The sequence below is a fragment of the Seriola dumerili genome, unplaced genomic scaffold (genome assembly GCF_002260705.1).
Source record: "Seriola dumerili isolate Sdu_G_001 unplaced genomic scaffold, Sdu_1.0 BDQW01000104.1, whole genome shotgun sequence".
Classification (NCBI taxonomy): Eukaryota; Metazoa; Chordata; class Actinopteri; order Carangiformes; family Carangidae; genus Seriola; species Seriola dumerili.
The window spans coordinates 62,507-79,117 of record NW_019174359.1 but is presented as its reverse complement, the minus strand read 5'-3'; the positions used below and the strand labels follow the sequence as shown (position 1 = coordinate 79,117).

General features: G+C 41.1%; 1 protein-coding gene across 2 annotated transcripts; it reads left to right on the top strand.

Annotated features, from left to right (window-relative positions):
• Positions 1-2,797: 2,797 nt before the first annotated feature.
• LOC111222610 lies at positions 2,798-15,721 on the top strand. 2 transcript variants are annotated; one of them, XM_022746401.1, is made up of 11 exons: positions 2,798-3,161; positions 4,015-4,242; positions 4,328-5,340; positions 5,463-5,606; positions 7,407-7,487; positions 8,738-8,854; positions 9,896-10,045; positions 10,160-10,327; positions 11,619-11,771; positions 12,111-12,302; positions 14,808-15,721. In XM_022746401.1, exons 2-11 carry the CDS (start codon positions 4,068-4,070, stop codon positions 14,910-14,912), a joined length of 2,298 nt encoding a protein of 765 aa, XP_022602122.1. In that variant the 5' UTR covers positions 2,798-3,161; positions 4,015-4,067; the 3' UTR covers positions 14,913-15,721. The 2 variants fall into 2 exon arrangements, with proteins under 2 accessions (XP_022602122.1, XP_022602123.1); XM_022746402.1 differs by having other exon boundaries at positions 2,798-3,318.
• The last annotated feature ends 890 nt before the right edge of the window (positions 15,722-16,611 follow it).

Here is a 16,611-nt window from a genome sequence, read left to right as displayed (position 1 = left end):
ATGCACTTTTTAATTGAACCACCCAAATTAAGAGCTAATTGGTGCAAATGATGAACTAATTACTAAGTAGAAAAACAGACTCTGGAAGTATAAACTTGCAAATGTCATATTCTAAAAAAGCCAATGGCTTGTTTTCATCAGTCAGGCTACTGAAGTTATAAAGCTGAAATTACTTTGAGCCACTGTGAGAAATGTGTTACTGCATTAACCTCACAATCTACACTAGTTGTGTAGTGTACCTCCTAACAGGTGTCATCCAGATTTTAAATTGGACATAAGGTTGAAGATATAAAACACTAATCTTAGTGAGAAATTAGACAAACATTTTATGGCTTTGCAGCATCACAGCCCCATTCATTGTTATAGAGCAAACCAGGATGACATTTGCACATTTTAAGGTTCAAATATTCACCAATCTTTTCTGGGGCACAGGAATAAGTAATTTTATTTATTCATATTAAAGTCATTATAGAAGCCTGTTTATTCAAATGATCATGTAAACATAAAATGAAAATGTAATTTAACACATATGTGCTCTAGGATTACACTGGACTTGATGAAATGAGCAAAGCAGGAGAAGCAGTCAACAGGTTCCATTTCAAAGTATTTAATTTCTTGCTTGCACCCAGACAGGTGTGAGTGGTCATATTTCTACAAATAAAAGTGCACATACAGGTCAAATCTATCATATTATCTTGAACAAACAACAACTATGAACATTTCCAAATCAAAAATCGGTACATCAATAGATTCTCACTTTAAATATATATGTGAGAACAGACCAAGGAGATGAGATGTGCTACTTAATAACAAAATAAACATGACTTCAGAAAATATAATGAAATTAACTCACTCAACACACTCAGGAACAAAGGTGAAATGACAGAGGGAAGCTGAACTGAAAGGTAAATAGAGAATGAGCTCAGGACACAGAACAAAGAACATTCAAGGCACCTGTGTGAGCCGCCCAGTTAGCACACCTGTTGTCCTGCTGCTCTTCGGTCCAGCAGTCATGTGACCCCACTTCCAACAGTATACGTTATTATTTAAGGAAACGTTTTTTAAATGCACAAAGTAAATGATTAAGTAACCTCAATGAAATTAATAAGTTGGCGAATAGCTACATTCATGAATCGCAAGACTCTATAATAATTCCAGTGTTAATTGAAAATGTATTCCCGATCACTTGTAGGTTAGCAGTCAAACACCGATAACAGTTATGAATTATATTCATTATTTAGACAGTTCATTTATTTATTTAGCTTAGCTCTCCTTAAATTGATGCTGCAGCCAGCAAGTTTGTTCAAAACGCGCAACCTTTACTTTGAAGACGAACTGTTTCTGTTTCCGGCTCTCGACTTCCTTGTTCAATTTTTATTGCACAAGTTGGATAATGGAACAAACTGACGCTGTGGTGCGCTGAATCGAATTGCGCGCCTTCATTTAATGGGTAAATAACATGCAAAGCGTTAACAGCGTTTAGGCAGCATCGGCTAATGAAGAATGAGCTCACAAACGTCAACATACATTTGCATTTAGCACAAGAAGGGCAACGAAGTTAGGCGATAGGCTATCCCCTAAATGGGCATTTCTCATCATACAACAATAACAACTGCAGAAGTATTATACTTCATGCACGGAACAGGGCTCTGCTCCTCCATTTATGTAGCTACAGTAACACAAAACCATAAGCACCATCAAATGTAACACAGTCCTATACAACAGTACCACAGCCTGAAAGCTGACCACAGAGCTGAGTCAACACAAAAACAAGTAAAGAAGTGGTCTCTAGAAAAACGGAACATTTGAGATAATATTAGGTCATAATAAATAAGTAAGTGTTTAGTGATTTTGTGTATTTGCTTTATCCCTTTTGATAGATGTTTAATGTCTTTTAATACTTTCAGGTGGATCTAGCTCTCCCGATTCATTGTTGAGAGTTGATATGTTTGTGCAGCTTGTCAGATCATGTTCACTTGACCCCTGACTGCAGAGCAGAGGCCTACATGTTGACTCTTTTGCCCTTTACACATGATTAGATTAAAGAAGCATATGGGGGAGTGATCAATCAATTAAACCAATAGATTTCCCTTAGAGTTTTGGATTCTCAGATAATTGAATAAAGGGAATTCATCTAACCAAAAATTTGACTTTAAAACATGTGCATATGATGACTGATATTTCCCAATCACTTCTGATTCTTATCGAAATCAGATTCTTGGCATATCAATGTGTAGAAAATCACCTTAACGTTCAGCAGATTTAGTCCTCCATAAACTGTAGTTATATGTCTTTTTTATAAATCTTTGGTAAAAATGTAGGAAAACTAGGAAAAATATAAATATAATCTTCCTTGCATTGCGCGCATAAGATGCACTTGTTCATACCAGTTGGACATGATGGGTGGTTAATTGATTCTACCAATTTATGCCATTTTGTTACTGGTTTTTTAATACTTTTGGATCCAGCTCCAATTAGCAGTTATTAACAGTCCTTAATATCTTAATATAACGTTTTTATATTAAGTTATTAATATGAAAAAGAAGCTAACTCATAATTATTTAACACTAAGTCATGATTATGAGATACGAAGTCATAATTAAAAACAAACTCTCAAAATTATGACGTTTCTTGTAACTATGATACATGAAATCACAATTATGAGATACTATTAGTAAGTTAAGATAGTATTTCATAGTTATAAGGTCATTTTTCTAACAAAAACACTTTATATAATAAAATTATATTAAATATTGTAACTATTACATTTAGTGGCAGAAATTGGCCTCCGTTTATTAGGCCAATTGTTCTGTACTAAGAGGCTGTTCTGCTGTGACAACATAACCCAGGCTGCTCTTCCGTGGGTTAAAAACACACAGCCCTGAATCCTCTCTCAACCAGTGTTTGCAGACCTCCTCCCTCTGTTCACGCGGCACTAAACAGGTACGGCCGATGACGTCAGCAAGGTGACACCCACCTCTCTTCCTCTGCTCCGGTGTGTGGCGACGCGGCTTCAGTCCAGTTCCCGGTGACGGAAACTTTTTTTTTTTTTCCAAACACTTCCATTTCTTGTGCCTCTGTGACAATGAGGATTTCTTCCTCGACCTGACGGACTTTAACTTTTATCACGTCCAGTGCGTGAACCCCGGAGGACCTCAAACGTAAGACAGCGCTTGAAAATACTTTGTATATGAGAGATGACGGTGTGTTAATAACGAAGCCTGCGTTAAAAGCACAGGGAGCTGAACTGAAGGCGCTGAGTGCTCAGTCATATTCTGGGCTGCAGCTCCGCTTTCACAGGCTGACGTTACTTTGAAGGTGAATCGCTGCACTTCATTTCCCTAAAATAGATTCAGATAGACGATAGTTCAAGTGTTTCCCACTAGTTGGTTTCCCTTTGGAAACATGTTGCATGCTATTTACGGTTCCCGGAAAAGATTACTGCCTTAAATTGTCGTGATCAAACAGGCAAAAGTCACGTAAACCGGCAGTTATCGCGGTTTTAATTCAGTGTTTTTTTAAATCGCTGTACACAGAAAGTATATGTCCAGTTAAACCCATGCACCTAAACATCCTCTGATGTAGGCTTGAACGGGTTAACTTGATTTCAGGATGTGTCATATTCGACTGTTTAGAAAATGCAGACGTCCTGAGAGGAGCGAGAGTTTCATGGAGAGACTGACTGTTTGAAGAGAAAGTTTTCATTCATCAACAGTCTGACTGAATTCACTGTCAGCGTGGCTCAAGGTCGACGTGTCCCGCCCTGTGGGAAAGTACTGTAAACACCCAGCAAGCTGTGAGCAGCTATAACCCAGCCAAACATTATCCATAGAGGGGAGGGACAGGACAAAACATTAAGTCAAAGTACTGGGAGATACTTTAATTTGTCAGTCTGGTTGGATTAGATGGATCAGTCAAACTTTCATCTTTCAGTATCAGAGCAGCAAAACAAAAGTAACATCCAGCTGTTGGACTACAAGCCATCTCTTCTCTTTTCTTTGCTTTAATTTACAGAGACGCTCGAGTATCTATAGGACAACAGGAGGTGTAGTATCATCCCTCTGTCCATGATGTCCTCCAGAGGTAAAAATGACTTGTGCCGAATATGTGGCGGTGCTCTGCAGGGGAACCAGAGACGGTGGCTGTTTGGGGGTCAAAATAAGAAGGCTGGTCAGCCTCTGACCCCGACAGAGTCCCTGAGAGGAAGGAGCCTGTCCCGGTCCTCTCAGAGCAGCCCCTGGGGTGAGTCTGGAGCATAAGGAAATACAGAGAAGTTTTAGGTCACATATTGTTTGAGTCTGAAGTCAACTGTTTTTACTCTTCACAGGCAGCACAATGTCTCTTGGTTCCTCAGTGTCTCTCTCCAAGTCCCAGTTATCCCTGAGCTCCCCGTCCAAAGGAATGGATCTGCTCTCAGTGTTGACCCACATACTGGGGCAGTCTGTGCCACGGGGCAGCGGGCAGGGGGAGTTTGTGTGTGGCAAGTGCGTATGTGCCCTCGAGCGGGTGTTCAAGTTCGACTCGGTGATAGCCAGGGTGAAGGTGCTCTCGTCTGAGAGGCTTCAGAAGCTGTCGCAGGAGAGGGACAAGATCCGACAGTGGGTGCGGCAAAACTACCACCATAGACACCCACGGGACTTGCAGAGCAGGGGTAGCACCAGCGAGGAGGATGGAGAGGCGGATAAGGAGGGCTACAGGGAGATGCTCAAGGAGAATATGGCACTCTCAGAGTACGAGTGCTGGTCCGAGAAGTGGGACATGTGTCCGTATTTTACAAAAACAGGCAAAAGATGCAGCAAGGGCAAAGGATGTGAAGGCTGTGATTCCTTACGGGTGTCCGATTCGGATTATGAGTACATTTGTGGGGTTCCCCGCCGCTTGCCTTTCCAACCCTTCTCCCCGTTGGCAGGGTCGCGGGACAAATCCCAGAGCATGCCGCTCCACTGGCAGAGGGTGCCATCCATCTGCTCCAGCCCGGCTTCACTATCGGGATCCATTCTCTCTTTACGAGCGTCTTCCCGCACTGAGTCCATTCAGTCCCTGGACTCTCTCGATGGCAATGACCCGTTTGACTCACCAGGTGATCAGTCAGTCAACTTCATGCTGAAGGAGCTCAGAAGCATCGAGGGGAAGCCAGTCAGTTCACCATCAGGGAGCAGGATCCCAGTTCTGGACAAGAAGGACAGGAGGTACTCTGGAAAAAGCGGAGAGATGGTGTCGCTCACAGTGAACAGATTGCTGAACTTTGGGGATTTGGAGAACGGAGTGGATGAAATGAACGAAGAGGAGGGGGATGTCCTGACAGAGCTGAGGGACGAGTTCGTGCCTCTTCATCGACAGGTGAGTGATTTCATTCCTGTCTCTGACCAGATGCTGTGGCTGTAAATATTGACACACAGATTAGACATTTCACTAATTTTCATCACGAATCATGTCTTCTGTGAAATCATTTGTCACTCCAGAGCACTACAGGCAGGGTTCACCACGCTGTCAAGCACCTGCGAGGCCAGCTGGACCAAGCTGTGTCCCGTATCCGGACCCTGGAGGCTGAGCTGAAACACGGAAGGAGCGAACCAACTGAAGTCAACGGATCAGACTGGGCACCTGTAAGCATTCAGTTTGTTCTCTCACACACTCCAGTAATATGTTTGAAGAGTAGTTTGACATTTTGGGAACTGTGTTTATTCATGTTCGTGCCAGCCTGTTAGCTTAGCTTAGCATAAAGACTGAAAACAGGGGGAAACAGCTAGCCAGGCTCTGTTTGAAGGTAACAATCTGCCTACAAGCGCCTCTTAATCTCACTAATTATCACATTGAAACTCATTCAGGCAAAAAGTATTCCAGCACATAACCCCTCATAAATCCACAATTTGTAGTGTTGACACTTTGTTTTTTATGGACTAGACAGACGACATATAATGAGAGCTCTGATGTAACATAGGTCTATGGGAAATTATACAGGATATTTTTTTTTACTACTATCTGGCAAATTATAGACAAAATAATTGACTGATTAATCTGACTGATTAAGGCAAGAAAGTGAAGCATATTGTCCAAAATGTCGAACTATTCCTTTAAAGAGGTTAAAGTGGTTTTAATTCATAAAGTGAATAATAATATGGACATTAATACTTCATGAACATATAAAATCTGAAACATGGAATAAAAATGAAAAACAAATCATAGATGTATAAACTCAATAATTATCTAAAAATAGAATAGATACAATTGGACATTGAATTGAAGATGCCAGTGATGTAACAGAGTCGTTATTTGTACCAGCTGTCATAATGGATCTTTGCCTCTAACCTTTTCTTGCACAAGTAAAACACCCCTCAGTCACATGTCCAAACAGCTCCATGAACCACTCTGTGAATGTTGACTGAGCACAAATATAGCATTATGAAAAGGAATGGAGGGTGGGTGTACTGTGTTTTGTGTCTGTTGAAGGGTGTGTCCACGTTTCCAGATTTACAGGTGCAGACACACACACACACACACACACACACACACACACACACAGCCTCCCTCTCTGGAATCTTCCCCGACCAGTGGAGTTCGCCCCGGGCTCAGCAGTCTTATGATAGAGAATATCATTAACAGGCCTCTCTCAGCTTCTTTGGAGTCCGCATCACCTGATCTCTGTCAGAACGAGGGCTGCTGATGAGCAGAGATGAACATTAGTAAGAAATGTGTGGGAGTGGCAGCAGGTTTAAACACGTGATCACAATGCTGATAAATCATCACCTTTTAAGTTGATATGGCGAGCTTGTTAGCAATCAGCTTCTTATTTGCACGTCCAGCAGTTACAGAGTAACACGATCATTCATTTGTGGCTGCTTGTTTCTGGCCACCTGGCAAATATAACAGTATTCATTTAGCTCTGTTGTTGGTCTCTAGCAAAATGTGAGGGAAATGTCCAACGCTTTAGCTGCTAAAAGCTCCACTTTGTTCCCCAGATAGTAGTAGCAAAAGGCAGTAGTAAAAGGCATTAACACCAAGAAACACAAGGCAATATGAAATATGAAATCCTCACATTTGAGGCTGTAACCAAAGAAAGATTGAAAGGAAGTTTCTGTTTGAAGAATGTCTGATACGATTAATTGATTATATGAATAGTTGCTGATAAATCTTCTATTAATTGACTAATTGATTCAGATCCAATGTTAATATTCCCCAAACAAGGGTATCAAAGAAAGCATTGTTTTGTCAGTAATGAGGCTTAGGTATTGTATTAGCAACAATAGAAAGCCAGTGGAGCTGCAACGATTTGTCAATTAACAAATTAGACAATTGAAAGAAAATTAAACTGCAACTATTTTTATGTGATGGGCTCAGAATTTCATGCTTTTTTGGTTTATGTTTTAAAGCAGGAACAAATAAATTTGTTCTCCTCTTTCCTCCAGCTGGACCAGGAGGAGGAGGGTGGCAGTTTCCTGCTGCAGAGCCTCGGTCACTCTCTGCACAGCCGGGAGCGTCTGATCCAGGTGGGTGAGGTGATGAGGGGAGACAGGACTCAGTCATGCACACGGCAGTGAGATCTTCTGCCACAGCCCTGGCTCTGGCTCAAAGCTCACTGGAATGTGGTTTGTCTTTGAAGTCACTGCGCGCCCTTAAAGTGGCAGCGTCAAAACTGCATTCGCTTTGCTTTGTTTGTTCACCACGTTGTACTGGTGACAATCAAGTATGTTTTTTCTTAAAGCTTTTATTGTGACTGCTCTTATTTTTAGCTGCTTGTTATGTTGATGATTTACAGCAGGAATTTTATTGGATTGCTGCACTCATTGTAAGTCACTCTAGATGAATGTAATAGCTAAACAGTTAAGGCAAATAGGACTGAAGAAATAATACAAATACAAATAAGACTTTCTTATCTGACCCAAAGTGTTCTTGAATGGATTATAGCCTATTACAGATTAGCAATAATTGGCTGTATAAGGAAGTCCTGGTTTTATGATGTGCAACACTAATAACTTGACAGGTTCGATATAACACTCCAGCCAGTTGCTTGTTAGCTTAGCTTGGCATAAAGACTGGAAACAGGGGGAAGCCACAGCTACTTTGGCTCTGTCCAAATGCCACAAAAACACAATATGACATGTTGTTTAGTGAGCTTCAGAGGTGCTGGTAGACGTACTGTGTTCCCTTTGCATATGAAGAATATGCAAATAATCCAGGTGATTTTAAAACCTGCACACACTGAGCACAGAAAAGTACTATATGTTGACATCCAACTGTTTATATGCTGTGAATATTGAGTTGCATAGGAAATACACTTTAAAAAGGATAACTGTTCCTAAATCTTTATAATGAACAAATGTATCACGATTCATTTTTAAATTTTCTTTACATCTTCTCTGAAATCATACAGCGAGTCTTGTGGTTTGAAACAGATTTGCACAGGTTTCAACAGATTTGAGTTTCAGGGTGTATAGACAAGTAATAAATGTGGCTGCCTGTTTGATGGAGCTGTTGGATTTATGATGGTGCTGTCTGATGTTTGCAGTGGTTCTCATTTGCATTCATATCAGCTCGGCTCTGGCCTCTACATGAAGACTTCCCCTCGGCTTATTATGGCCCCATGTATTGATTCCTGCATGAAATGGCTTCATAAACTTTGACGCTTGCAAATATCCACACTTAGATACGCCTTAAATCTCAAACTCATCTAAAGACTACATTACATGAGTTTGTTGGCTCTATTGCACTAAGCAGACAGATATTTCCTCTCTTCCAGGAGTGTATGGGTCTGATCAGAAGACTGTGTCTGGAGGAGGGTGCAGGTACTGAGCTGGCCAACAAGCTGACCGAGAAACTGTCCGAGAACCTGAAGGAAATTCTCTCTGACAACAAGGTTAGAACTGACATTGTCCTTTTTGATCCTGACACTAAAGGATAACTCCGGGATTGTTTAATGTGTGACTAACTTTCCCATGTTTTTGGTTGTAAATGATTGATAGGGACAAAAATCAGTCCACTACTGAGTGAGAACGGTGTACCCAGCAACCACTAAACAGCTGCTGCAATGTGATCAAGTAGTCCACTAGAAGTGCTTGTTTTTACCACTGACAGGTTCACATTGTCATTGGCTAGTAGTGAGAGGGTTGCTGATTCATATAACGTTAGCCTACACCTTTAGCCTAAACCGTCCTGTTTGATTACATTGCAGCAGCTGTCTGGCGGTTGCGGGGTAGACCGCTCTTGCTCAATACTAGACCGGTTATTAATCATTTATATCCAAAAACATGGGGAAAATAAGGCCCAGGTTCAAAATCCCAGAGTTATCCTTTAAGTGTTTACTGCTGAATCTGCTTATGATGAAACATAATACCCACGTACTGAAGCATACTAGTTATCAGCACAACAGACATTGGCTGATAGTCATCAGACTCAGTCCTCCTGTCCCTGAAGGCTTTTGTATTTGCAGAGCAGGTCTTGTGATGGGTATTTTTGTTTTTTTGTTTTTACCTCAGGCCATGTCAGCAATTTCCTCTGGCTCTGGAAAAAAATATGGATTACACACTGTGTTTTGGAGTTATCTCTATTGTTTTTGGCATTAAAGCACATAAAGATCAACATTTCGTGCTTCATGTGGATTTTCAGTCGATATCCTTGACATGTCAAAGGCCCTTTAGTAAGTGTTGGGCCTTTACAATCTGGTGATCTGGCGCCCAGAGAAGTACAGACTAGAGCTATTATTTGTGGAAACAACAGTAAAATGCCAATTTTTATTTCTGTTAGCTCAAGATGATGCCTACAAATGTCTTGTTTTGTTTGACCAAGAGTCCGAAACCCAATTTCAGTAGAAAATATTCAGTTTATATGGGTAATAAACAAATTTTAATCTAAACCAGATGTCTGAAATGTAGATTACAACACATTCTGTGCTCTGCAGGCTGCGCTGAAGACTTTCAGGTCTGAAATGACTGAGCAAGAGAAGAGCATGGAGAACGAGATCGAGGCGCTGAGGAAGGCCGGAAGAGACCGAGAGAGAGACCTTGACACACTCAACAGTGTGCTGCAGTGCAACCAGGATATTATCAATGTAAAAAAAACACACACCCACATTCTTTCTACATTCAGGCACTGTGTGCATTTGTACTTTGTCCCCACACTTGAAGTTTTATTTAGATTGACCTGCATTTTGTGCTTACGCCAGGACCTACGGGTGGCTCTGGGGGAGAAGGAGCAGCTGCTGAAGGAGGGGGAGAAAGAGAGAGAGGTGTGGAGGCAAAGGGACCGGGCCCTTGCTGCTGTCCTGCAGGAGAAGGAAGCTGTGATCCACTGCCTCAAAGAGGGGCTGGAGATCCGTCACAAAGATGTGCAGGTAATATACATATAAAAAGATATACTCACTAAAGACTCCAGGAACATTGTTCTCTCACTGTTCAGCCACCATGATACAAATGTGAGAAGATCTGGGTTGATAAAGATCCTAATACGCTCAGCTCTTGTTATTACTGCAGCAAAATAAGCTTAAGGAGCTGCAGCAGTCCCATAACTACTTCTTTGGCCTCAGTTTTGCATCTCAGGCAAGATACAGGCTTCCCTACCTTATTGTTGAAGGTGCTGTATGCAATAGGAATACCTGCAGACTCTCCTTAGGGCTTAAAAAAGTACGACCAACTTAGGTTTTTTAGGGGAAAAAGAATCTAGAAGTTTTCAGCACTTGTGAAAAATATTGAGGTAGGATGTTTTCATAAATAATAAATAAATAAAATAGATAATTCCATGAATAGTTTTTATTTGTAGATTAATTGTAATAAACAGCACAAACTTAAATCAAGTCAATATTGCTGTGACCACCCTTTGCCCCTTTAGGTACACTTGTATCAAGGGCCCTTTTCAGATAGGTTGTACCAAGCACCTGGGAGAACCTGCCACAGTTCTTCAGTCTCTTCATGTATCCCAGCCTGATGGTGATGATGATGTTCAGGGGGGCCGGACCATGTGTTGTTGAAGATAGTTCTGACTCTGGCTGTATGTTTGAGGTTGTGGTGATGCTGCAGAGTCAATTTGGGACCGACCAGACGTCTCCCTGATGGAACTGCATGATGGATGAGAATAGGAACATCTAAAGTGCCCAAAACTTTTGCACAGTACTGTATGCTTTTACTTACAGTTAATATTCTCCTCTCAAATACAGTAAAAACACAGAGATAATTTGTAGTAAAGAAGATGCGAATACAACATTATCTGTCTTAGAAAGTCGTTTTAACGTTTTAAGTAGGGTTGGAACATTAGCATTGCGGGTTTACTGAGAATTTCTGTTTGTTATGGTTTTGTTATACTACCATTATTATGGAAGAACAATAGTATATGATGTGTGTGTGTGTGTGTATATATATATATATGTATCTATATATGTATGTATGTATGTATGTATGTATATATATGTATATGTTCTACATTGGGATATAATGTGACACAAGTATTCATTTAACCTATTTCACCCCTCAAAGAAAGTTGCTTTCACTCTCTCTGTGTTATTGAATGAGGAGCCTGTTCTGCAGTGCTCAGGCGTTTCAGCCTCTTCTGGCAGAAAACGTTTGTCAGTAAATATTGACTTGGGTGACCACGGGGGAAACTTTTACTCACAGCAGGTCCTCTCCCCATAGGCTCTCTCTGACTCTGTGACTGGTTGGGGGATGGCAGGGGGTGGAGCTGGGCAAGCGGCCTTGTTGAAAGACACAGAGGGAAACGGCGCCGCCTTGTGCCAGGAGATCACCAAACTCACCACAGCCCTGCAGGAATGCCAGGACATGGTGCAGGTGAGATGTTGGCATGAGGAGACGATTTGAAAGTTTTATACTTTAAAGGGAAAAATGAAAAAGAAAAAGCTGTCTGTTTATTCTGTATTGAGAAGGACTTTTCCCTTTTCACCTGCTACCTGATACTTATTTAGACTTACAGTGGTGTTTACCTGGTGTGGAATTGACAGAAAACAATCATCAACAATTTTGATGATCAATTAAATGTTACAATGATTCTCCAGTTCCAGCTTCTCAAATGAGAAGATATGCTGCTTTTCTTTTGTCATATTTTATTTGAGGACCAACAACAACTCTTAGCCTCGCTAACTATTCCTCTTGCATTTGTCTTTTCACCAGAAGCAGCAGGAGACTCACAGTCAGACAGTGTCTTCTCTGACCGGTCAACTCAGAGACACTCGGCGGGAGCTGAGGGAGAGAGAGAAGGGGAAGAAGGAGGCGGACAGAGCCTGGCAGAACATCAGAGAGGACAGAGCGAGAGAGGAGAGGAAACTGAGGGACAGTCTGGAGAAGAGAGACAAACTCATAGAGGTAAAGTGCTGCAGGGAACTACTCTCAGCACCTGCTCCTGTTTCATCTGAAGACTAATTACTAATCACTGTCATTCGCCCTCGTTTGCACTCTCACTTTCTTTCTTTCACTCTTTACTTTTAAGCGAGTTGGGAAGCAGACGAACAAAGCTTAACTTTGTCTTCAATGTTAATAAACAACAACAAATACCCAACCCAAGTCCTAATATTGATACTAGAGTGCTTTCTTAAAAGTCACTGCACCCACAGCAGGAGCTTCTTTTCGACCCTGGCACTGTCGGACAGGAACTCAATGTTGAAACACAGGTTTAGTTCCTGAGTTCCTGGAAAGCTTCTGGGTCATCCTCCAGCGGAGAGACCCTATAGTCGACCGTCATCAGTATTCGGTGCATGTATGCATAAGGAGCGCTACAAAATGATGCATGTTATATTAACACCAGCGGTTATATACTGGAGTAAGGTCATTTAGACCAAAGAGCCATACAGTATTAACTCTGAGTAAATAAATAACACCCAAACACGTGTTCTCTATCAAAAAGCAGAAATGTATGTATTATACACAAGCCCTCCATGTTCACCTTTCCTCCCTTCATTCAGAAATCATAATTTGCAGCCCTGAATACCTCCATCCCCGCAGAGAGATTTAGTTTAACCAATTTTTAAAAATATATATCCACATTTATGAATTAACAAGTGAAAAATTGCACTGGTGCAAACTTGATTAAACACCGACAGAGTGAAGGTAACGCAGATGGTTTTGTGGTGAAGGCACAGACTGTCAGTCTGGTGTCTGTCACGGGTCCAAGTACAAATGTTGTCACGCCAGTTTGGTCTGGTCCATCTTTAACTGATCATAAACGTGGCTGGATGTTTTCTGAGAGGAGTCATCAGGTTACTATTGTTGTGCGTAGTGTGACACTTCCACATACCACACACACTGACCGGCCCTGCTTGGATGTAAGCTCACTTGGCACTGAAGTAGTTACTGTAGGAGGACAACAAAAGGAGACAAAAATAGCAAGAAGTAAAAATACCTTGAAGCACGTGAACACAGTTTGAAAACCTCGTGATGCACTTTTGTAGCTCTTTTTGTTTTTGATAGGGAAGTTTCTGTTTTTTTCTACAATAAAAACCTTAATCCCAAACATCAGTGGCAGGTTCAAATCCTTCAAGTCAAGGTTTGGGAGTCTTTTTACTTTTACTCACAGCCTCACTGAGAAAATATGTTGTAGATTACAAAGAGGTTTTAATTTTCTCAGCAGCAGTAACCCTGCAATGTAGTCACAGTATGTGTTAAAATTTAGGTACAGAACTACATCACCTACTACGTCACCTTCTCTGATGGCAATTTAACATGTCGATCTCACATCTGAATAAGTAATCCTGGTCAACAGCGGCAATCTTGCTAGGTCTGAAAATTACTGTATTTCTTTGAATGCAGCATAAGTCTGAGTTGAATGACATTAAAGTAAAGACTGAGGAAGCAGCACAAGGTCAAACATTAAGAGAGAGGGAGAGAAACGCATGTCTTGTTCCACCTGCTAAGATCTCTGTAAGAAATGTATTATATCCTCTGAATATAATCAGTTGAACAAACAAGGAAACCCGGTGAAAGAGCCTGTTTCTAGTTGTTTAGATTCATCTCATATAAGAAGGATTTTTATGCCTGCGCACTAGCAAGAGTCAGGGCCGGTAATAACCCAATCATTTCTTCAGATTCGGCACAAAGGTCAAGGTCACTGTGACCTCACAAGACACGCTTTTAGCCATAACTCAGAAATCTATACCCTTATTAACTCAAATGTCCATAAGGATAAAATTAAGTGATGACATTTTATGTCCATATGGTCAAATGTCAACTTCAGTGTGGCATCGTAATGTTCCACAAAAACACATTTTTCTCAACGCTGTAACTCAGGGAGGCAAGATTGTGACCATACTTTCTGCAACTCGGCCGGTTGGCGGAGGCATACAGCCGCGAGGTGGTGAGGTAACCATGAAAGAGAAGGGCATAAGTGGCTAAAAAATCCTCCCACTTGCAGCATGTAAGCAAACTAAGTTAAACATCCTGTCAGGTAATGCTTGCTCACTGTCGGATATTTTGAAATGGGCCAAAAAATTACTCTGTTATAATTTCAATTCCTAAACTGATGTGAAAATGTATGAGTGGACTTGGACGTGGTGGTGAGCATCACCTGTGCTCATGACAGTGGTCATTACTTAAGGCTTCGAAGTTTTAAAATCCACCAGTGATGCAGCCTGTGAGCTACCAGGAAATATTTCTTCCTCCTTATCAATGAACATTAATATAAAAGACACCCAAGAGTCTTTCTGTTTGTAAGAGGAAATGGTATCACTTTAACGGATAGATGAAGCCATCAATGTTACGTATTCCAATGTCTGATGCTTTTATATTTTTCTTATTGTCAACGTGAAACGAGGAAAAACCAGCAACGATAAAGCCTCATTATGAACTGACTGAGATCTTTATTTTTCTCCAACGTAGCAAATCCTGTTGGATGCTGAGGAGCGGGACCATCTGTTCAGAGAGCTGCAGCAGAACCTGCAGAACAAACGTGAACCTGTGACGGCCGTCAAACACACACTGTGAGACGGGGGGAGAACGCCCCGTAATGACAAAGACGCAAACTAACAGCACAAAGTTGGAGGAGTACTTAGCACTTTCTGCACCACCTTTTTGCCTCTTCAACATATTTATCGTGGTGTACATGAAGTCTATTTATATTTATCTCTCCAGTTTTTTTTTTTATTGAGGTTTGCACTGGCAGACCCACCTTGCTCTGCCATGGCCCAAGGAAGAGTTTAATTTCCCATGATTACTAGCTGGAGAGTCAGACACAGCCTGATTGTTTTCAGTGTGGAGAGATGTCAGGTGTAGCTTCTCACAGCTGGATGATTCATACTTGATTTAAAGACCACCAGATTACTGTATCTAGTTATTTTTAATGTAATGGGTCTAATGGTAAGGCAGATTTCAATTCATGCAGTGAGACTGTTGCTGGTACGTTTCTGAATGGTGTGATTGTTAGTGGATCTGAGTCAGTCTCATTAAGTTCTTTCAGAGAGGGGGTGAGGGGATGATGTTGTTTTAAATCTGAATGTGCCCCCCTTTATTCTGTGAAGCTCTTTGCATTGGTGTCTTGTGTTTGTCTTTGTACTTTCTCAGTGGAGATCTGCCAATTTTTTTGTTTACAGTGGTAGATTGGTGCTTGTGGAGGGGAATACTTAGGACCAAAATAATATTTTTAACCAGTTTCATTTTCTGCTTTTATATATGTCACATTTTTTATTTTCTTTTGGTACTTTTCTCAATCATCTTCAATGTTTACATGTCTTGTATTGTTAACCTGGGACGTATGCATTATCTTTCTTTTAGCTCAAGAGAATTAAACACTCTGATCCAAGTTATTTAGATGTCTGAAGATGCTGTTATTTCATTAACCATCATGCATTGCCTTCAAACGTTTCTTTAAACGAGATCTTCAGTTTCACTTAAGTAGGATTTATGTTATGACCACCACTTCTAATTATGTCATTCTGATGAATCATGTTTTTTTCCATCATTTTGACATGGTGGATGGGACTCAATACTACAATACCCATGACCCTCTGCCACCGTTGCCATGGAGAAAAAGCCAGTCAGAATTGTGAATCATAGCGGCAATTAATTCAAACTGCTTTGTGTTTGAATTAGGGAACAAAACATGGCGTCATAGTTGCTGAATTCATCCAAAATTAACACAGAGTTCAAAAGTGACTTGATTGAAACTGCAGTTTGTGTTGTCTCTTTCTCAACATCATCATCTTTAGCTTTCTCTCGCCGTTAGCAGCACCAAGTGAATTTTAGGCTCAGTGTTTGGACATTTCTCGCCAAAAGGCACCTTGGGAGTTGTAGTTAACCTCTCCCTCAGGAGTTTTCATGAATACAGGCTTGTATCTGTGAATGGATAACTGAACCACCATAGGAGGCCGCTAAGGGCCATAGCAAGGCTTAATTTGCAAAATGTCACTAAAACAGGCACGCACTGACTTCTAAGACTCCAAACAACCCCAAAGAGAGACAAAAAGCACATACGGACATAAAACAACTACAGAAAAGGGCAAAACTACCACAAAGACTTTCCTCTTGCCTCTTGTGCTTTCTACCTGGGGGTCTTGCTCCTATACAGTAGGAGAGGTGTCTGCGCCCAGGGCCCCATTGTTTTATAATCTGCCCATGCTTGTACCTTTCACTTTCCAGCAAAGAACCAGATATTTTCAGACACGGTTGTTCATCTTTTATTCTGATG

What these genes read in the sequence shown, in the direction of transcription:
- LOC111222610 (XM_022746401.1), top strand. Translation starts at nt 4,068, where the DNA reads ATGATGTCCTCCAGAGGTAAAAATGACTTGTGCCGAATATGTGGCGGT. An exon ending in AAATTCTCTCTGACAACAAG is followed by an intron (nt 8,855 to 9,895) that starts GTTAGAACTGAC and finishes TGTGCTCTGCAG; the next exon opens with GCTGCGCTGAAGACTTTCAG. An exon ending in AATGCCAGGACATGGTGCAG is followed by an intron (nt 11,772 to 12,110) that starts GTGAGATGTTGG and finishes TCTTTTCACCAG; the next exon opens with AAGCAGCAGGAGACTCACAG.